Source organism: Camellia sinensis, unplaced genomic scaffold (assembly GCF_055761805.1).
Source record: "Camellia sinensis isolate YWXY unplaced genomic scaffold, ASM5576180v1 Unanchor3, whole genome shotgun sequence".
NCBI classification, from domain to species: Eukaryota; Viridiplantae; Streptophyta; class Magnoliopsida; order Ericales; family Theaceae; genus Camellia; species Camellia sinensis.
The window spans coordinates 123760-147608 of record NW_028129178.1 but is presented as its reverse complement, the minus strand read 5'-3'; the positions used below and the strand labels follow the sequence as shown (position 1 = coordinate 147608).

Genomic DNA, 23849 nt, shown 5'->3' with positions numbered 1-23849 from the left:
CTTAGTTTTGATGTGGTGAGAATAGTTGCGGCTCAACTAGTAAGACAATTACTGGTTCAAAAAAAAAGAAAAAAAAAATAGTAGACAAGTGAGGTACTTGCATAGGCTTGCACAAAATAAGGATTTCATTTTTTATAATTTAAAAATAATATGTTTTAAGCATATGATTAAGTTTACATGTAAAAAAATAAATTAGGAATGTAAATGTTAGTACAATGTAACTTACTTTTGGCTTAAAAAAAAAAAAAAATCATATGCTTAAAACATATAAGAATATCTTTGGTGAGTCCTATTATGCTCAATGCACATTCTAGTTTTTTTTTTTTCTTGGGTTAATTCTCTAATATTGATGATTTAAATTTGATTTCAATTTTTTTTTTTTTTTTTTTTTTTAAAAAAAGATTGGAAAAAATTACATTTCTATGGAGCAGTGAAGAATAATTATATTTTCATGATACTGCAAGTCTCTTGCATGCATAAAGACAGTAGACTCAGGGAGCTGCTACACACTGCACCATTACCTGTTTTGGATAGCAAAAACTCACTGGTGTGGAATGCTCATCCTTCAGGTAAGTTTTCTGTTTATGATTGGATCATCTCCAATCTGGGTAAGATGGATGTATACAAATTGTTATGGAAAAATATTGCCCTTCTCAAGGTTCAATTTTTTGGCTGGTTGGTGTGGAAATGTGTTACTAAGGGATATGGGAGTGCTGGAACCTAATGTTGACTTGATGTGCATCTTCTGTAATTCAGCTGAAGAAACATAGAACCATGTGCTTCTTCATTGCCATTGTGTTTGGAGAGTGTGGTCTTAAACTCCTTCAATGGTGGGGGTATGCAATGGGTTACCCCAGAATCAACTACTAGTATGTTCCAATGGTGGTCAGGTTTTAATTTCTTGAAACTGGAAAGAAAAATGTGGAAGTATTACCTTAGTAATGTGGAAGTATGGAGAGTCAGAAATGATTGCAAGTTTAATGGGGTTCAAGTAAATTGGGAGTCTTTGAGTGAAAGGATCAAAGTAAGAACAGCCTTATGGGTCAAATACAATTGCAAGGAGGTGGATTACACAGTAAATGAGTTGGTATTTATTAGATCTATAAAAGGGGATTAGAAGAGGAGTTTGCACAGAAAGGCATCAGGGGAGTTGTTTATTGGATTCCTTGTTTTGTCACTGCTGTAGCAGATCTCTGGTGGCTACATAGGAATTTTGGATGGGTTTCTAAGTTATTGACACATACACATGGTTGATCTCTCTTTAACCGTTGATCTAGAGGGTGCTGCAGATGATTGTGTAATCTCTTTTATGCCAACTTAGTTGGGATGACTGAGTTTTGCTATGTTTCTTATAGCACTATGTTTTCTTTTATTTTGACTACTTTTATTGTTGTATGATGCAAAGTTTACCTTGATTATTATCAATAAAATTCATATTTGCTGATATAAAAAAAAATAAAAAAAATCTCCAATGGTACAAGTCTTTTCTGTGCGTCAGAGTTGCACTAAAAAATGGATAGAGGGTCCCTGCTGTGCCCCCCTTCCCTGCTGTTCCTGTTGTGCTGTAAAACGGCACAGTTTCACCATTTTTTTTTTCTCTCATGTTGTCACTATGTTTTTTTAAACTCTAAAATATTAAAAATAATAATAATTATTAAGAATTAAACATAAACTCTAAACTCTAAACCCTAAAATAAAAAAAATAAAATTTAAAAATTAAACCCTAAATCCTAAACCCTAAAATAAAAAAATAAAAAAAAATTTAAGAATTAAATCCTAAACCCTAAAATAAAATAAAAAATTAAAAATTAAACCTAAACTCTAAAATAAATTAAAAATTAAACCTAAACCCTTAACCCTAAAATAAAAAATAAAAAATAAAAAAATTTTAAGAATTAAACCCTAAATCCTAAACCCTAAAATAAGAAAAATAAATAAATTTTAAAAATTAAACCCTAACCCCTAAACCCTAAAATTAAAAATAAAAAAAAATTAAGAATTAAACCCTAAACCCTAAAATAAAAAAAAAAATAAATTTTATCCCTAAACCCTAAATTAAAAAAATTAAATTTTAAAAATTAAATCCTAAATCCTAAAATAAAAAACATAAATTTTAAGAAATATAGAGTATATATAAATATCAAACTGTGTCGTTTTACGGCACAGCAACAACACAGCAGGGAGGGGGCACAGCAGTGACCCCGCTCCCCTAAAAAATATTCTCATATGTAACTACAATTATTTTGTGACTATATCACCTTTTTATAATTTGCCCAAAAAATTGCAAATCGAAGAAAACATTTTAATAGAATACTAATATATATATATATATATATATTAGGCACTTTTCTAAGTATATAATATTATTAACAAAACTTGTAAAAATTATTATAAATAATACTTTTAAAAAGTAGGGAGTGTTTGGCATAACGTATAAAAGTACACTTATTTAGATTACATCATCTCTCTACTTTTCTGCACATTTTTTTTCATAAAAAATCAAAAAATATACTTATTTAGATCATCCAAATAGTTTTTTACAAAGAAGTTTTTCAATTTTTTTATAAAATAGGAAGACATTTTCCAAAATTAAAATTGATGAAATCATATTTAAAGTAAACCATTTCATAAATGAGATTAACTAGATTAACTATAAGGGTCAGGCTTTCTTCCAGTCCATGATCGGATTGAAAGGTACTGTTGGGCCCGTAGGGATCCACCATGAATTTCTTTTTAATAATTCGAACCGTTCAATGTGTAGAACTCGTCGAGTACTATATGCATGTAAAACATCACGTTGATCGAATATCGATAGCTATCTCATCGGATCAGATTTTTGTCAACTGTTTATTTTTTTATTGTCTATTTTTTTTATACAAAACTGATTTGATCGCGTAACTATCGATATCCGATCAACGTGATTTTTTACAAACATATAGTAGTCGACGAGTTCTACATATTCAACAATTTAGATTATCGAAATAGAACCCACCACTGACCCAACACTACCCTCCAGTCCGAACACAAATTGGAGGGAAGCCAACCCCTAGCTATAATATCAATTAAGAAGAATACGATAATAAAACTTAAATATAAAACGTTAATTTTCAATATTAGATCTCAAAAGGCTGAAAAAATAAATTTTAAACAAAAAATTAAATGCAAAAATTATAAAGGCCTCAATTCGATTGTCTACTTTATCTTAGGCCACAAGTAGGCTTCAGTCACCTCATAGTAAGGGTGATGCTATTTGCACCCAAAAAATTATTAAATAGGTTCTAGTAAAATTTTGAAATTTTAATTTTTATTATATCCTAATATGAATTTACTAATAAGAACGACACATTAAATCTTAAAATATTTTTTTTTCCCTCATGGTACACCCTAATCAATTATACATATTCTTCATCTTCTTTCCAAAATTTCAATTATTTTCTTTTCTTCTTCTTCCTCACTCCAAAACTTCAAACCATCTCACCAAAACTCACCATTATTATCAACGTCTTTGTTTCTTATTCTTGAAAGAAAAGAAAACAGTTTGAACAAATTAAACAATGGATAACGATAACAATAAAAACTGTTTTTTAAACAGCCCATCAAAGAGGAGATAAGTATTCACTAAAATCGATATACATATCCTAGAAAGCCTAATGTTATTCAAAAATTCTGAATGATACATTCATCTTACATAAACCTATTCCTACAAATATAGAGAAAGCACATAAAATCATTTCAGTTCACAAAGCATATGTTTTCATATCAAAATATGTGTTTACAGTTAAACATAGAAACCCAATTTTTTAAACCACGACATAACAGGTACGCTTCTAAACAAAAACCCAAATTCACACGTCAATTTCTGGTTTTAACAAATCAAAGCCTCAACAAATTAACTATGAAATCAATTTTTGGTTTCACCATCTTGTTCTCCTTCGCCAATGCCATATTCCTTGTATCTGAACAAGATGAAAGGTTTTTCAAATAATTTTGGGTTTTTAATCTGTTTATTATTTGGGGGTACTTTAAAGGATAATTTGGAAAAATAAAATAAAATATATATATATACATATAAGGTGTATTAAGAGCAAAATATAACTATAAATAATTGAATAAAATGGACTGAGAAATTGAGCATACTCAATATTTTTTTGGGTGTAAATAGAATCCCCCTCTTAGTAACGATATCAGTCATATATTTAGTCCTAAATCATAAAGAGATTATTTGCATATATTTAAACCATAATGAAATAAAAATGTTTCAAGACATAAGTCATAACTATGGCATATGACCCACTTTTTTAAAGGTGTGTATTATAAATTTTTTCAAGATATATATATATATATATAAATTATACTATTAGTTGCTCTAATTTGAACAAAAATTTATTTTAATTCTTATAATTTTAATTTTATCAATTTAAACCCTACATTTTTAATTTTATTTCAATGTTATCCTTTTGTTACTTTTCTTTAGATGTTTGAATGGAAAACACTAAGTCAAAAATTATAGGGAGCACCGATGTAATATATTTATCTTTCTTTGTTCGATCAAAATGGCTAAGGCTATGTTTGGTTTAGGGGAGGAATCATAATTCCACCCCCCTATTTCAATGCTGTGTTTGGATATATTTTTCAAAAATTGATTCCACACACACATTTGAAAATTCTTTTCAAAACATGTTTGGCAAAGTGAGATTTTGAATTTTGAATTTTGAATTTTGAAATTAGGTCTACCCGGTTGTTCGTCTTAACATCCTCCCGAATGTTCAGCTGATCGTCCGGCCGGTTGATCGGAGCAGTGCTCTTTTTTTTTCTTTTTTTTTTTCCAATAGCCACCTGTTATTTAAAAAAAAAAAGTCATATTTGTTTTTGATATGTTTAAAATATAAAAATTATTTTTTTTAGACCAAAATGACAAATTATTTGGCCATTTATTTAAAATTGACAAAAGAAATTAAATAAAAATTACTTTGTCACAATGATTTAAAAAAAAAAAAAATTAAACAAAACAATTAAAAAAAATTCCAATCAAATATATAATCAAAAGTAATTTTAAAACACTGGCTGAATATTTTTTTTAACAAAAAAAGAATATATATTTTTTAATATTTAAATAAAAAAATATTTTCACGAATTTTTTGAATTTTTTTAAAAAAAATTAAATTGAATTTAAAAAAAAAAAATTGGTTATAAACTTTGAATAGAATTTTGAGTTGTGTTTTTTATTATGAGTTATAAGTTTTTAAATTAAATTTTAAAAACTCTTTTCCAAATTCATAACCAAACAACTTTTCTTATTTCAAACTCATTTCAAAAAATCTAAACTCAATTCAAAATTCAATTCAAAACTCTTTTCAAACTCATAACTAAACAAAAAAAAAAATTCTCAAATTATGATTCAACAACTCACAAACTCAAAATACAACTCTATTCTCAAATCATAATTCTAAAACTAAACTAAACCAAATGCTACCTAAAATTTTCATGGGTTGCACATGATGTTTTTGGCCTAAAATACTAAATGTAATTGACAAAGGGACCACATTGAAATGTAATTAAAAGTGTGAGATTTAAATTGATAAAATTAAAATTATGAAAACCAAAATAAAATTTTGCTCAAACTAAAAGCAACCAATAGTATATAATTTATCTAAAAAATAATAATAATAATAATAATTACAAGATTAAGTACTGAACTTCTAAAACAAGTGCAATCAAATAAACTAAAATCAGCCTCCCACAATGATTTGATTCAACCATTATCAAATGAAGAAAAACTAAAAAAAATTGAACTAGAAGTTAATCCTAGACGTAGCTGCAAACAGAGCCCAAATGGACAATCATAAGCCTAACAACTAACCCAAAAAAGAATCCCAAATAGAGAAGAAATCAACAACAAAGAGGCTCATAAGAAAAAGAAAATATATATATATATATAAATCTTTGCATTTAACAAGAAATGACTCCTGATCTCCTAATAGATAGAAGTGTACAAAGGCGGGCCAATTGAGCTAGCCTAGTTGATTCATGTCGCTCTAATTATTTGATTAAAAAATGAAACCTTTTATGGGGGGTATATCCTAATTTTTACATGGTAGGTGCTTTTGCATTTCAAATATACTTACTGAAGGAACAATCAAACCACATTAAGCTTATAATTGTGTGAGTTTAACTAGCAGAAGCATTGTAATGCAATAAGTATTGTGAAGCGAAAGCCAAAGTTCGAATACTATCGACTCTTAAAAAAAATAAAAATAAAAATCTAGCTAAAGCTTGTAAAACTCCTTTGGTGGTCAGTTTGATTATCACCATCCCAAGCCCAATTTTAGCTAGGTTCTCATGCATCAGTAAAGTATTTTTGGTCATTCCTCTGTAGTTAGGCATGTGTAGCTTTTTTATAGCTAGAAATTGATAATCAGAGGGGAAAAAAAAAGCTAAAAATATTTATTCTCTAACTTGCTAATAATTAGCATTTTTAAACTTAAATAATTATTTTTACCTCCCAAGTTGTTAGTAAAAGCTATACAAAACACTTAGAAAGCTGTACCTGTTTGGACCATTATATTACTGTTCTGGTGTGTTATAACCAACCCTTTCTCCTTCACTTTCTCTATATGATCTCTCCCCGGCAGTCATGCTTGTAGGCTGCAGCCGCCGTGATACTTGCCCCACTTTGATCCACATCGATAGCAAAACTCGTATCCACACCTGCAAGTAATGTGCAAACAACCCTCAGTTTTTTCCACATAGATTTTGCAATTTGGGCATTTCCTCCAGCTCTTCTTCTTAGCAAGTTCCTTCACCAACCCATCATCATCTTTCCCCTTTTTCTTCTTCGCATTCAGTCTCTCAAACTCCTCGCATGTAAATTCCAAATGCCACGGAACACCACACCTTGCACAGATTGATCTCCAGCATGCAGGGCACTCTATCTTCTTTATGACCTCCCCGGAATCATTAACCAACATGGCCAAACAGTCCATAAAAGGGCAGTACACTGTTTGGGATTCGGGAATCAGTGACTTGCACAGGGACTCATCCCACTTGACAAGGATGTCGTTTGGGATGATCTGTCTGCAAGTGTTGAAATCTAATGGAGCTCTGCAATCTACTTCAGGGCACAAAATTATCTTTACGTTGTCTTGGATCTTTGCTGTAATGTGTTTACTTGTGCAATCATAACAGAAGGAGTGAGAGCAAGTTTGGTTTCTGAACTTTCGCCAACTTTCTATCTCCTCAAAGCAAATACCGCAGGAGAACTGGGATGGCTCGGCATTTGATGTTGGACTAGTTTGGATGGCTGGCGACATTGCATTGTTTGATATTCGAGAAGGGAGTAGGGAAGCCAACATGACTTCTTGCATCTGCAACTCTTCTGCATACAGCACATCTGATTCCGAGGCAATCTCACTTCCATTTGCTTTGTAAAGCACTAAAAAGAAAAAAAACACATCCACACTGATCGATTAATATGACAGAAAAATAGACATTCTAGGAGAGGAAATGGGAGACCATCTGAGGTCTCTAATACATCCAAACTCCAAACCTAGAACAGCTATATTTTTTAAAAAGTTAACCTAAACAAATATATCATGACAGAATAACAGGCATGTTCCTTTAACTTGCGAGGCAAGATGGTACATCCCAGTTGCCTGAGAGCAGACTCTACCTCTGATAGATCAAATATCAATTTAAACAGAAAAGGTGACAGTGAGATTTTAGGTGAAGCTAATTTTTTAAACTTGAAAAAATATGTCCAAGGTATCAGTTTACGGTGAAAATGAGTCTTCTTTTCTTGGCATGACAACATTTAGGCATGCTAGAGGCTATGTTTGTGAAAAACAAGGATTGGTACAAAAATCCTAAATGGCCTTTAATCCCACATAATGCAGGATAAATGTAGCTTACTTGGATGACTAAAATTCCCTCACTGATAACCAAAACAAAAAATTCAGCATCATTTCCAATGGCATCAGTTAGGGACTATTCTTGACACAAGCCAAGATTGATCAGTGTAATAAAAATTGATTTCACCAATAACAAGGAAGTTGGTATTGCTCAGACTCAGAGCCTTACTGCAATAACCCGACCCTCTTACATGCTTTACGTCTTTAATTATGTGTGGTTATATGCTTGATGAGAAATTTCACATGGAATTGTGTTTAATTATGTGAATTATGTGATTATGAAATTATATCTGTCGGTTATGAGAAAATCCATTGAAATTACGACCTTTGGACTGGAAACTGAAAGCCTTAGAGGCACCATAACCTGAAATTGACTTTTACAGTTATGATCAACATGATTTTTAGGACATAATATGATTTTTTGTAAAAATTTGATTCATAACGAATTAAATTGATTTAATTGGGCTCAAATCTCAACTAGGCTTATTTAGACTCATAACTTAAAACTTAGAAGATATAGTGGTTACATATATGTGCCTAAACTCTAAAAATATCTCCCGGACAAAGAGAGAGAAGAAGAGAAGGGAGAAAAGAGGAGAGAGCTGAACCTAAGTGGAAGATTGAAGAAACTTGAAGATTAATTCAAGGATTGACTCAAGGCAAGTATAAATCAACTCTAATATCTTAAATCTTTCCTCAATTGATGAGATTCAAGCCTTAAAAAGAAGTTATACACTTACGGAAGTTAGGGTTTTGCCATAAAGATTTTGTTGGAGAAAATATCCATGAAAATCATCAAGATTCATTGTCTTTGTCTACTTTGGGAGTTGATTCTTGTATTTGGAGTTCATTTTGATTTAGTTTGAGAGGAACTACCTTCTAATCTTTAATTTTGCATGCTTTGGCTCTTATATGCATATATGTTTGTACCTATTTTGATTAACCATGAGAAGATGAAGAAATGAATGAAATATGGAAATTTGATTTGTAAAAGTGCAATTGAGATGAGTTATGATTTACTTGGGCTTGAGATTTATGTTTATTGTGATCATATATTATGTTTGTGAAATGTAATTGCTTGGATTAGGGCCTTGAATTGCCTCTCAAAAGCTGAAATTGTTGAATATTCAGACTGCTCAAACAGAGCCTAGAACTGCACGTACGGGGCCCATGGCCTCACGTGCGGGATACACAGCCGCACGTGTGGAAAACAAGGGAGCATGATTGAGCATTCTGAAATAAAAGCACGTGCAGCACACCTTCCCGCATGTGCGGTGGGAGACTTCCGCACGCGCAGCCCATGGAGGAAATTTCTATGAACTTCTTTACCTCTGTTTGACCCTCTAAAATTATTAATGTGTACATTTGATCCTTCTAAAATGCTTATAATTGATTACGAATTAAACGAATCGAACATTGAATAAAAAGAAAAGGCTAAAGAAAAGGGACTTACTTACGAGTTGTGTACTATGTGTAGGTCACGTACAGGAAGGGATCATTGTTCGTCCACATCACTGTGAGTAATAATAGTGTAACGACATGTTTTATTTACGTATTGTGATTACGATTTTTATATTTCTACTTGTGAATGGCGTATGTTGTATCACTTGTGTTTTGATTGGAATAACGGGAATGATTGAACAATGATATATGCAATGGACTCAAGATCGTTCTGCTTGATTGTGAATAATGGGTCCGAGGCCGTTATGACATGGACTACTTATGACACATGGCTCTAAGGCCGAGGGCGATGGAGACATGTCGATATTCCATCTACCCAATACTGTTCCGAACAGCTGTTGATGTGTTGGGCCCAAGGCCATTTTACTATGATATTGGGCCCAAGGCCGTTTTGTTATTATGTTGAGCCCGAGGCGGTTCCGTCTTATGTTGGGCCCGAGGCCGTTCCGTCTTATGTGGGCCTGAGGCCGGTCCAGAATGATCAAGACTAAGACAGACATGTAATTTAAAATATATTCTTCGTGTCTTATGCTCATTCACATGAATCTCCTTACATTGCTATTATTCACTAAGCCTAACTCACTCTATTTTTTTATATATATTTATGTAAGTAAGCAGCCCGGAGGCCAGCCCTAAGTCAACTCCAAGAGCCTTTTGTTGGTCCAGTTTTGTCAAGCCTCCCAAGTAAAACCCTTTTGTTTTATTTTGGGTTTCCTTTGTATATTGAGAGATTTGGTGATAGACCCCTCACTGTCTAATTTATTTTTCAAAAGGACAAGAATTATATAGGTATTTTTAAAACCCCTTAATATTTTAAAACTTGTTTCTTTTACTATATTACCCTCATATTTATTAGCTCTCTTATTAAGCTATCTTCACAGTGTATTTTAGAGTAAAATTTTACTCTGAATTAGAGTAAAATTTTACTCTGAATTAGAGTAGAGTTTACTATGATTTAAAATTTTACTATGATTCAGAGTAAAATTTTACTCTGAAAGTACAGTTTTACTCTGAATCAAAGTAAAATTTACTATGATTTAAAGTAAAATTTTATATCGTTAAGCAAATCAACATGGTTTTAACTAGAGTAAAATTTTACTTTGAATCATAGTAAACTTTACTCTGATTTAGAGTAAAATTTTACTATGAAAGTACAATTTTACTATGATCTAAGGAGAGTATCCACTTTGAATCACACTAAGTGTCATGCATTAATAACCTTGTGTGTTTGGTTGCTGAGAAAATCACATAAACATAACAAAAAAATCAAATATAGTTTGGTTGCTGAGAAAATCAATATGTTTTCTAACCAAAGTAAAATTTCAGAGTAAAGTTTTACTTTGAATCATGGTAAACTTTACTCTGATTCAGAGTAAATTTTACTCTGAATCAGAGTAAAGTTTACCATGATTCAAAGTAAAAATTCATATTTTTAAGCAAATCAATATTTTTTAACCAGAGTAAAATTTTACTCTGATTCAGAGTAAATTTTACTCTGATTAGTAAAATTTCTGTGTGAAATTCTTGTTAGAGAGATTCTTATCAGAGAGAGAGAAAGAGAGAGAAATTGAATAGATCATCCATTTTAATAAATCGATCATCCATTGAACAAGCTGAGTATGAACAGATCAATTCAAAAATTAGTAAAAACACAAATCTATATTACAAGGTTATATAACCACGAAACACACAGATCGAAAACTAAACAAAAACATCCAAATATCAACATAATCATAATCTAATTGAGGTGACTATTTCAAAGAACACATCCAAATATCTCTCTATCTTTTGATTTCAAAGAATACATGTCTTCAACAACACTTATACACACAAATATATATATATATATACATATATATTCAAAACTCATATCTGTGTTTAAAAAAAATATCTGGTGCTTTACTTGTTAGCCTTAATTACTACATCTCATCATAATATTCTAATATGTTTAGCTAAATATATGGAAGAATAAAACTGAAACCTCGACTGTTGTGCACTGGTCAATCTTTTAAGCACAAGCATTCTGATTTATTTAATAAAAAGTTGAAGAATATTTGAGATTGAGAAACTTAAGTGTTCACTTGTTTAAACAGCTATAACAACTGTTTGTAGTCATGTTGTTTGATATCATGCCTTGGACTTGCTGAGAATATATTGGCTTTTGCCTACCGATACAGTACTTAACAGACGAAGTAGCAAATTCTGGTTTCAGTGTACATCTCAACCTTCTTCTCCAGCTCATCCTTCTTGGCCCCGACGACTCTATCGACCTCCTTCCCTTGCTTCAGCAACACGAACGTCGGCATCGCCTCCACTCCAAACTCCTCCGCCGTACACACATATATATAAATACATACATACACATATACATAGGAAGAGCAAATCAGCGGAGACGTGGCGGAGCTTGGCGTGTTCGTTGGAGGGAGCGGCGGAAGAGGATCGAACGCCGGCAGCATTGGCGAGGTCGACGTAGGAGTTCCAGAGGCGGTAGCTGAGCTTTTAGATCTGAAGCTTGAAGGAGTTAGAGAAGGATGAGAGGAAGAAGAGAGACAGAGAAGGTGGGGAGAGAGTAGGTGGAGAAGGTGGGACAATTTAGTTAAGGGTATAATAGTCTAATAAAATATTTAAATAATAAATTTTGTCCTTTATGCAAGACTTTATAATTATGAGGGGGTTTAGAAAGTATAATTTTTTTCTTAATCCTTTTAACAATGAAAGGAAGGTAAAAGGGGTTTATAGCCAAATTTCCCTTGTATATTCCATTTTGCTAATGATATAGATATATTGCTAATATGAAAATTATAGATCATTACCCTTTTGTTTAGATTGGCATGTCGTGGACTTGTGGTTTTATGAACTGTATATGTAGATGTGGATGTATATGATGTGTGTACTAAGATCCTCGCATTTAGACACCGCTCAATGGACGTTTCATTTTGTCATTATACTTGTATAAATTATTTGTTGACTATTTTGTTTTGAAGCCTAAATACAGGTCGGTCATGTCCAAACTTTTAGGGACAGGTTTGGGCCGTGACACTTCCAGTGAAATTGCTATGGCTAAATGTCATGTAGGTAATGACGTATGCCATAACAAAGCACTAAAAATTCCTACTGAGGTAGAAAACAGGAATTAACATCTATATATTTCTAACTTTCTATCAATGTGTGAAATCTAGGCTTACCATATGAGATATGCTTCAAACCTCTTTTTATTTTTTATTAATTCAGTGAAATATCTCATGAAAATAGTTTTTCAGCTTTAAAAAAAAAAAAAAAAAAAAAAAAAAAAACTTTCTTAGGGCGAGCTGCAGGTGGTTTGGTGCTTTTAATCCTTAAGAGAAGTCTTATGAAATATTCCATGTAATGACTTAAAGAACTGGGTGTGCGGGTCTGAATTAATTGAAGGTGCAAAGCAATTTTATGGGGTAGGAGTAGTGATGAATGGTGTGCAAAGAACATGCTTCAACACTGACACACATCTGTGCTTCACCAGCTCACCAATCAAGCGAAGAAGAGAGGGAAAGAAAAGAGAGCTTCACCACAAATACAACTATATAATATCAGACTTACCACACACATTAGTTCCAAAAAAAAAAAAAGATTTACCACACACATAAACACAAACAAACCTTAAAATTCACTGTAAATTCTCCTTTTTCATAGTCTTCATGCCACTATGGCAGAATGCAAATGGGAACAAGCCTACAAGCGGAGCTGTGGGCATTGTACAAGGGCCTCACTGTTATAATAAAAAAGGGCCTAAACAATGTGATGATAGAAACAGATGCAACCTAGGTAGTCAACCTAATGGAGGAAGAAACTGGGGATCAATGCCCCTTCAGAAACTTGGTGGAAGATGCAAAATTCTCTTCAGAGAATGTGAGTGCACGATTCAACACATTTGGAAAGAAGGAAATTTATGTGCGGACTCTAGCAAAACTAAGTGCGGATCAACTTGAAGGAATGTTGGTGGTGAACAAACCACCAACTGAAATTAGAAGCTTGTTAGTGAGGGGCATGATCAGAATCTCTAGTAAATGGGCTTAGCCCTTTGCTTGTAGTTTTCTTTCTGATGTAACCAAAAAAAAAAGAAAAAAATAGTCGTCATGCCACTGGCCATGATCCAAAAAAGTAAAGAAAACCAACATTCAAACACAGGCTACCAGAGAGAGAGTAATAGATTAAAAAATCCAGAGAAAGCATCAATCTTAAAGCAGAGCTGTTAGGTACCTAGAAAATTGTCACAGAAAACACATTGAATGGTTGAGATTCATTTTATGTAGGAGCCCAATGTACAAGAATTCAATCTAACCCACACATCATTCTTTTGGTTAAATTTCTGGTAAAACTCTCTAGGTACTTCAACTTTCTCATCTCAAAGCATATATTCGATGGCATTTCAAAATAGCAATTAAATAAAAGGAACAGTTTTTGGGTTTTTTTTTCACTGGATGGCCTTTTGATTTTGAGTTTTAACTCAACTCAAATCAATTAAACAATATTGTTTGGCTCAATTGGGAATTTTATGCTACGTTTTCAAAAATTTTATTTTCCTTTTTCATTTTTGGGAAAAGTTCAGAACCCCAACCAAACAAAAACAGCTCGTCTAGTATTATTTTTTATTTGTTTTTCTATTAAAACAAAGAGCAATTCCTCAAAAACTCATTTTTATGTTTAGGTACTCCTAAAAAATGATCAAGTACAAGTAATTTCACTCCATTTCCTTTTCCTTTACTTCAACAAATCCTAAATCCATTAAAAAAAAAAAAAAAGAAAGGGAGAAACTTATTCCAATTTCAATGAGTAAAAAACTATATTTAGAAGTTTCATTATTAATGAATATCACTACAAGTCTACAATAATGTTGATTATGATATTTCCATTCTCTCTTTTTGTTTTTTATTTTCTTGGCATGAGTTTTATCAATGGAGATCTCAAATCGCTAATAAAAGCATATTCAATATATATTATAAATTACTGTAAATAATTCCTAATTCGTTTACCCCAATTTCAATTTGCAACTTAAAAAAATTCTTATGCTTTGCTCCATCAATACGCTATTGATATGATTATAAAAGTGTACGACAGCGTCACAAAAAAGTTAACTTTCTCATCTCATTGCGGTTCAAAAGTTCCCTAAAAAGAATTACAAAAATAGTAAAGTTGAATAATGCACCTTAAAAGCTTCATTAATTTTCTCTGTTCAGAAAACTTTTCCGAGAAAACTTTTTCTCGGGAAAACTTTTTCTCGGAAAACCCAAACCCATGATCAATTGGCAAAAACAAAAGCAGAAACGGTTACCATCTTCGAAGCGACGTGTGGAGCCCAACACCACCGCGTCAAATTCCGGCGGTGCAACAGTATCACCGCCGTCCTCGTCCTCGTCCTCGTCCTCCTGAGAGTTATGGGACCAAGCAATTAAAGCGACGGATGTGACTAGACCGGACCAGAGGACGAAAGTGCCGAAATCGGAGCGGTCTCGGCGGAGAAAAGCGATGCCGTGGGTGAAGAGACGAAGAAAATGGGTTGGTAGATGGAGAAGAGTTGTCAAAGTCGGAGGAATTTGACCGGAAAGTTCGTCTTCCGGCGAGTTGACGGAGTTGAGACCCGGTATAAGACCGGAAAACATGTCGTCGGGAAAGGGAAGAGAAGGAAAACGAAGACCATGACCAAACATGGACACTGAGTTTCCCATAAAATAGAGCGCAATACGATACCAGAAGGGTCAGTGCTCGTTCCGTTTGCTTGTGTTGTGTTGTGTTGTGATGAAAGATCGAGTAGAGAGCTAAGCTTGATAAATCGGAATGAGGATCCCACAGCTACCAGGGGTCCCACAGCTTTATAGTTTATTTTTAATTTTCACTCGTAGCGTGTTTATTACGGTAGAATGGGCTAGGATTAATTCGTACTCCCCCAATTCCAAAATGGTAATTTTTCTTAAAAGGAATTACTAATAAATTTCAAATTAAAGAATGTTGATTTATTTAAGGGTGGATTTGGAAAGTGGGTTAATTTTTTAATTTTTTAGTTATTTTAGTTTGGGTTAAAAAGTTTAGTTTGGGAAGGATTTTTTTGGCTTTTTTAACCTTTTTTTGTGAGAGAAGAGTGTAATGATTATGGGTTGGATGTGATGTTTTGTTTGTTGCGGCTCAAATAGTCTATTTTGTCTTTTATGGCTATTTTAGGGATTGTTTGAAATGTCCTAAATAAGTGCACTTTTTGTCTTTTTAGACTAAAAAGTTGAGGTTGAAAATATGAATGTTTGGGTTAACTTTTTGACTTTTTATGGAAAAATGTGTTTTAAAAAATTGTATAAATTAGTTTATAGGAGAAAATTAGAATTGGGAGTTGTGCAGCCGTAATTGTTGATTTTTGGTGAATCGTAATAACTTTTCAACTTTTTGAACAATTTTTTAACTTTTTGACTTTTTTGAGACTTTTCAAACTTAGTTTTAGCCACAAATCATCTTTCCAAACGGATCTTAAATATTCTCTTATGAACCATTTAATGCTATTTGATTGGAAAGAGTATTTTTATTTAATTTGGTATAGCTGGAGTTTATATTTTTACCTATTGATGTGGGATTTGGTAGATTCTGTATACTGACGGGGTTTTGTTTGATTTGGGGTAACGTATGTTTACATTGCCATTTTACATAAATGCGGTGCAATGATATATTGTTGAGGTGGTCTCATTTTTGTTGATGTGTTTGTAGGTGGGGTGGGGCATTTTGTATTTGTTACTTTTGGAAGCATGTCACGGTGTAGAGGGTTTTCGGTGACAGCAGTGATCTAGTCATTTTCTCTTAAGGGAAGGGGTTGTTTGAAGTGTCTTAAATAAGTGTATTTTTTGTATTTTTAAATTAAAAAATTGAGAAAAAAAATATAGATGTTTGGATTAATTATTTGACTTTTTATAAAAAAAATATGTATTAAAAAATTGTATAATTAAGTGTGTAGGAGAAGATAGGGTAGGAGGCCGTACGGATTGGCAATGGAGTCTGCCGGTGAGTAGATGAGAAAATATTGTCTCATTCTCTGGCTTTGATTAGATGGTGTTGTTTGGCCCGTGGGGCCCACCACGGGTTCCATTTTTCTAATCGAAACCGTTCAATGTGTAGAACTCGTCGAGTACTATATGTTTGTAAAAAATCACTTTAATTAAATATCGATAGCTAGCTGATCGTGTTAGTTTTTTTTTTGTTAACTGTTAACTATAACACCATCCATTTTTATATAAAACTGATTTGATCATATAGTTAGCGATATCTGATAGACGTAATTTTTTACAAGTATATAGTATTAGACAAGTTCTACATATTGAACGGTTCAGATTATCAAAACGGGACCTATGGTAGGCCTCCACGGGCCCAATTTCACCATCCAAACTCTTGAATATACACATAATAAATTTTTTTTTTTGTCTCTGTCACAGACTTAGTTCATCACGTCAGTACCAATCTTGGGCCATCTACTTTATATGTATTAATATTTATATATTAATTTTTTAATTTTTTTTTGTGTGAATAGTAATAACTTTTTAGCTTGTTCTAAGGTTGCCAAACCAGCCCTAAGTGTGTGTAAGGTTATGTAATTATAGTGATTCTGATTTAAAACCCAACTTATTTGATATTCTAGATACGGGTTTCGTTGTTTTGTATTGTTATACATATCTTATTCTTCTTTTCCTTCCTGGAGTTTAACTTTTAGGATGTGTTGGTTGCGTTCGGAACAGTTTGGTAGCTTGTTTTCAAAACTTTGATTGCCCAGATTTTTGCTTCTATGCTCGAGCGTAGCTTCTTGCGCTCGAGTGGACTTTGTGGACTTCCAATATATTGGTAGGTCTACAAAACTACTAGGACAGTGTATTCTATGCTCAAGCGGTGCTTCCTGCGTTTGAGCGATCGTGTGCTCAAGAGACACTTCTTGAGTTCGAGTAGTAGGCATCTGTCTGCAAAACTATTAGGAGAGTATATTCTACACTTGAGCGGTAATTATTTTTGTGTTTGGACGCTCAAGCGTCACTTCTTACGCTCGAATGGACTGCTCATACATCAGTCTGTAAAAGTCATTTTTTTTACATCACTTTTTAATGTCTCTTTCTCTCTCAAAACTTTCTAAAAACCCTAAGTTGAGACTCTCTCTCTCTCTCTCTCTCTCTAAAACTTACATTCTCTCTACAAATACACCAAGATCTACTCATTTCTCCACCCTACTCCTTTTGTTAAAAAGATAGAGCTCAACTAGAGTTTCATTTTCATTCGAACAAAGTTGGGTTTCAATGTTGTGGAAGTGTCATCACTCTCTCCCTCGTCTTCTAGCTTCGAGATAGGGATTCTCTACACTCTTTTATTATTTTTAACTTGGCTATTTGTCTTTATAAAACAATCTTGTTATTTTAGAGGATTTTGAACAAACCTAGGGTTTTGGTTTAAAATCAAAAGAGGGATTTTTAAATGGATGTATTGAAACTGATTGTGGGTGTAGAAATGTGTTGAGTTGTGATAAAATTATTGATTTTGGCACTTGGAGTGAAATTTGGAAGAGAAATGGTTTTGCCTTAAATGTCTCAAATGTTTATTTTGTATAAATAAATGGAATTAATGTTGTAAATGTGAAATTGAATGAATATTGATATGGATGATGGAGTTGGCCCTAAAGGCTACAACTGTCCAAGACTGTACTTGGTTACATCAAATGGATATAAATCCAATACAGATAAAGCCCTAGGCTTGCACAAAATAATTACAGCAAATAAACAAAATGGAGCTCTTGCTCCAATCTTCCCAAGCTATTGCCTTAGCGGAGGTATCTCACCAACACCTGAAAATAGTTTTCCCATATAGGGTGAACCAAAGTCCAGTAGAAATAATCCAATATAATATATGAATCTTAACAAAGATATAAGGGTGAAATGCATATGCAATGCCCATATCAAAACGTTTTATATTTCTATCCTAAGAAAACCATGCCATGCTCAGTTTATATCACAATTCTCAAATCATGTCCTTTACAATAGAAAACAAGGGGGAATTATCAAACTGGTACAACCTTTCACGGATATTTCGTCCGTAGGAAACGGCACCCATGTATACGCTCGTTTTTCGGGACTTTCATCCTGGATACACAGGCTAATTTGATTTGGTGATACACACCTTTTTCCATGTTCACCTATTTCTCTCAAAATCATATATATTTGCAACGTATTAAATGAGCAATAATGTTCAATGCACAAAGATGAGAAATTAGTTTCAATTCATCTAATCCTCATGCAAGGTTCTACAACAATCATAGCTATTCTCCACCGATAACCCAAAATAAATATTTCTAAACAGATATAAATTTTCAATACAGATAAACTTTCCAAATTTCAAAGTATGAGTGATATTACATACCTTGCATTTAATTGAAACTTGATTTGAAATGTATAAACAATAATGTTTAAATTAAAACTATATGAATTAAAGTGAAATTTGAGTCAAATTAAAAGGTGAAAAGTGTAACTACCTTCTTTTTATTTATTTTATTTATTTATTATGGGTTTGGATTCTGAAGTTGCCCATCTGAACTTCAGAGAGCATTTGGGCTATTTTGGGGTCGGTTTCGGTGATCTAAACCGTTCATATGTCAATACTCATCAAATAGAATATTTATGTAAAAAATTAAGAAGATTAGATATTGATAATTATATGTTTGAAACACATTTATATTACCAAAAAAAAATGAATGGCTACTATTGAAATTATAATTGTCGTTATTTTGTAAAAACAAAAGTGCTTCAAATATATGACTACCGACGCTCAATCATATTAAATTTTTGCATGAATATTTTACTTAACAAATCATAAAGAGTAAACAATTTGAATCACCGAGGTCGGCCTTGGAGAATCGAATCCCCTTTTTTTTAATTTTTTTTTTATTTTAGCGTAAATCACAAACAAATCAGTGCATATTTTTGAAAATTACAACATGAATGATAACTTGTAAAATAATTATTATCTCATAAGATTTTTATAACAAAACCGTCCCACCCTTACATTTATGTTTAATTTTATAAACATAATGATAAATTTATTACATGTTGGGGTGGGTTTAAGAGAATATTTACAAATTAATGATAAATTTTATAAATATTAAAATACGAAGTGATAAACTTTTCTATCAACTAGTAATTAATTTTGGGAGGTTCTACGGAGATAATTTCCCCTTTAATTTTCTCTTTGCTACCTACTATTACTGCACACGGTCAAGTTGCGGAATTCGGATCCTCCCCTTGCACTCCCTCCTTGCAATCCTCCTTGCAAGGCCTTCGGGCCCACTTTTAGGCCCAATTTTGATAATCCAAACCGTTCATATTTTAAGATTTATTCAGTATATCGTACCTGTAAAAAATCAAGTTGATCAGATATCAGAAAGTATGTGTTCGGAAAACTATTTATTAAATTCTTTAAAAAAATAGTTCTTAGTTTGATTATTCCGAACACATATTTTCTGATATCCGATCAACTTAATTTTTGACAGGTATGATATACTGAATAAATCTTAAAATATGAACGGTTCGAATTATCAAAATTGGGCCTAAAAGTGGGTCCGAAGGCCCTGTAAGGAGGGAATGCAAGGGAAGGATCTGTGCTCCAAGTTGCGCATACTGTGAGTGTTTGGAGTAGGATTTTTAGTGGTGTTTTTGTTATTTTATTTTATTTTACTTTTAGTAAAAAAAAATTGAATTATTTATTTACTTATTTTTTACTTTTTAAATTCGTCTATACAAGATGGAGTTAACAAATAAATAAAAAATTGACAATTTTTTTTAAAAAAAATCACTAAAAAAAAATTATAACTATATGCCAAACTCATTCATTATAAACCACTTTTGACTTTTTGTATAATTGACTACTTGAACAGATCTATTTGGCGGTCAGGTTAGGACAAGTTGAGCGGTTCGGCCATTTTATTTTTAAGCCTTTTTAATTTTGGGCTTATAAAATTGGGGTACTCATAGCGCGATCCTATTGACCTAACTTGTCTATTTATAAGTCGTACTCCATTTTTTACTAATCAATTTTCATAATGCTCTCCCATTACCTTCTTCAAACACCTCAATCATAACACTACTTTAATAACCCCCAGCTGCTAGCAACTACTTCCAACCACCTCCAGTCACCATCTCTAACTGCCAACAGCCACCTCTAACCTACGGTGATCTCTGGCAACATTTTTCTGATTATTTTCTAGAGAGAGAAAAAAAGAGCATCCACCTTCTCAAATCTAGTGGTGACAAGAGAAATAGAATGAGAATAAGAAGGGAAATGGTTAGGGATGAGGAGGAAAAAGAAAGTATTTTCTAGAAAATTCTCCTCAGTCCTCACCATCGTAGATTAACAGAATAATCAAAGACGCATTTAGTGATAAAAGTATTACTGACCAATTTGTAAAAAACATTACAAATGGCAAATTTGGTTCAGTCACTTTCACTCATCTTCACTCACAAGAACCTCTTCAACACATACAAACACAGAACAAGAGAGATAAATTTATCACTATAAATATAACAAACTATTTCTACATAATTTACAAACAACAAATTTGGTTTACACAGATCTTCACCAACAAAATGATCAACATTCATCATTATAGAGAGAGAGAGAGAGAGAGAGGGGGAGAGATAACACATTAATCAATTAATTTATCATCAATGGATTTATTAAAAAAAAAAATTACAAATGACAAATCTAGTTCACTCAGTTTTACTCACACTAACTTACAAGAACCTCTCTTCCATACACTATAACGCCCTAACTTTTATTACCTGGATCCATTACCAAATCTTATATATTATTACCAATTCTAATAATATCATACACGATTCACATAGACGAATAAACAAAAGATGACATTCTCTCCCTGAAACAATGACGATATATAAATAGAACCTTAAACAATGCCCTCAGGCTTCCATTGAATAACAACAAATGAAAGCGATCTACTACAAGGCATCCAGCCTACAAATAAGAGGTCCCGTGGCCGGAAAAAAAAAAAAAAAAAACCAATTTCAAGTCCGAACAATTCCTTCAGTCGTGTACCTGAAAAGTTTGTCAACACGTGGGATGAGCACAAATCCCAGTAAAGATCCCAACATAATTCTAAGCAATAACATCGTATAGATAGCTATGATCATGAATGCACAATGAAATATGGTATATGTAGTGTGACAGTTTTATATTCTAGAACATTTATCATATATTTATATTTTCTTTCCAAAATAACAAACAGATAACCAGATAAACATATTCCAACTACCAATAATGGAAAGTAATATATACTTTCATTCTCATCGGCCTAAAGCACAAATATCAATAAAATAAAACACATAATATACCTAATGCTTTACCAGCCTCGCCCGGAAGGGAATGCCCCTCATGTCACGCTTTTTCGGGTGCAAAGGAAGGGAGAGGAAACCTCTCTCAATGCGCTACACTTTACCGGCCTCATCCTGGAGAGAAATGGACCTCACTTTACACTTTACCAAGCGCAAACTAGTAGGAAAAAAAAAACCTCTGTCAAGGCGGCACACTTTATCAGCTTAGCTAGAGAGAAACGAACCTCCCAAACAACATAGACATAATAGCACAACATGCTAAACTACAGATACCGTACAAGCGTAATATACACATAATCTATTCAATAACACAATGTCATCCTCCATCGATGACCAAGGAAAAAACCTCTAAACAGATAAATAAACCATTAACCTAAATTAAATTCCACCACGGTTCCATTTTAGAAAAACTTCCAACTCATCCTTTTTCTTTCAAAACCAAACCATTTATTCCAAGCCCATAACATTTTCAACACGAGTCAAAACCCCATTTTTATTCAATAAAATCCCAATAGGTCAAACACTACCATAATCAACTCAACATGACATTAATCAAAATAATCTGGAGACTTGATGAAATTCCCATTCCAACAACTTAACCATTAATTCCATTTCATACTACCTAACTTGATTATTACGCAACTTAACCCCTTTTTAATTAATTAAGCCCTTAGAAATAAATTAGAGGTTTTTTCCCTACTCTCAACACAATTACACATAGCTATTTCCCAATTAACCAAAACACCCAAAAATCATCCAATTATAACTTCCAAAACTTAAACCCCAAAACCCTATTTACATGATTTTGAAAATCTACAACAGATGTGATTTTTTTTTTTCTAATGAAACTTACCACATGTTTATCTATAGACAAGGTATTGAAAAGAATCAAAGAAATCCCTAACTTAATTCCAGAAGAAGAGGAAGCCCAAAGCTCAAAAAATCGACTACGACGAAAACCCAAACTTTTCAAATTAAAACAAGGCCTTCAACTCCCTCTACAATAAAGTCTAAGGTACTAGGGGTGAGAAATGGGTAAAAGGAGATGAAACCAAGGTTGGAAGCTCAAAACCCTAAAAAACGACGATTTGGAACAAGAGTGGAAAAATGGAAAGTGAAAACAAATATTTTCAACTTTTGGCAGATATTTATAGAACAGCCGCATCGCGGGCGCAAACTTAGGACCACAGCCGCGAGCTAGCTGACTAACCTGGTCGCGGATGCGACTAGGACCCCTGCTGGTGCGACTGTGCCATTCACGACCCACAGTACGGGCGCGACTGTGCCATTCACCCAGTTTGCGGGTGTGATAACCCCACTATGTATTATATGGGGCATTTAATTAATTACGTAGATTTGAATTTTAATTACCCATTATTGTAATTTAATTTGGGGTTTATAAGAATTATTCAGTCTAATTCGTATATGAGTTAGTTGAAGATTTATTTTAGAATTAGAAATTGAAAACCTAAATGGCTCAAGAAAGTATAATTAGTTAATTGAATTATTTTAATTTTTAGTATCGAACCATATGGGAGTTTAATTAAATATTCGATTCAGTTTAGTAAAATTTAGATTTTATTAATTGGGTCCGAATTGGAGTTGATTAAGTTATGAAGATTGGAAATTAAGATTATTATGAATTAAATTTATTTATGAAGTGTTCAATTGAATATGTAATTTATTGACGGAGAATTTGGGTTTGATCTGAAATTGAAGGCCTTAATGATGTGAGAAACCAAAATTGAGGATGATAATAAGTTTAATTTGACATTTTGAACTTTTTGGAAGTTTGATTAAAAACCTGATTCAAACTAATCAATTTAATTATGATTAAATTGGGTCTCCATTAAAGTCAATTAGATTAATTAAGTTATAGGAGAATTTATCAATTAAGAATAAGTATGGTTAATTGTGGTTTAATTAAGCTAATTGTGTAATTGAGAGTTGAATTAATCCCATCCATGTGTTTAGTTGTGAAATTTGGGTGTGGGTATACTAGGAATCTAGTGGGTGTGCAGAGAAATTAGATACACATGTATAGGTGTTGTGTTAGCAGCTTGGATTAATGTGCACATGTGTAGTGTGGATGAATCAA

At 32.6% G+C, this 23849-nt stretch overlaps 1 protein-coding gene across 1 annotated transcript; it reads right to left on the bottom strand.

Moving 5' to 3' along the window:
* Positions 1-6355: 6355 nt before the first annotated feature.
* On the bottom strand, positions 6356-15219 carry LOC114257195 (ring-type E3 ubiquitin ligase 454). Its single transcript, XM_028196968.2, has 2 exons — positions 14674-15219; positions 6356-7432 (listed from the first exon to the last, which is right to left on the bottom strand). Exons 1-2 carry the CDS (start codon positions 15065-15067, stop codon positions 6633-6635), a joined length of 1194 nt encoding a protein of 397 aa, XP_028052769.2. The 5' UTR covers positions 15068-15219; the 3' UTR covers positions 6356-6632.
* Between the last annotated feature and the right edge of the window lie 8630 nt (positions 15220-23849).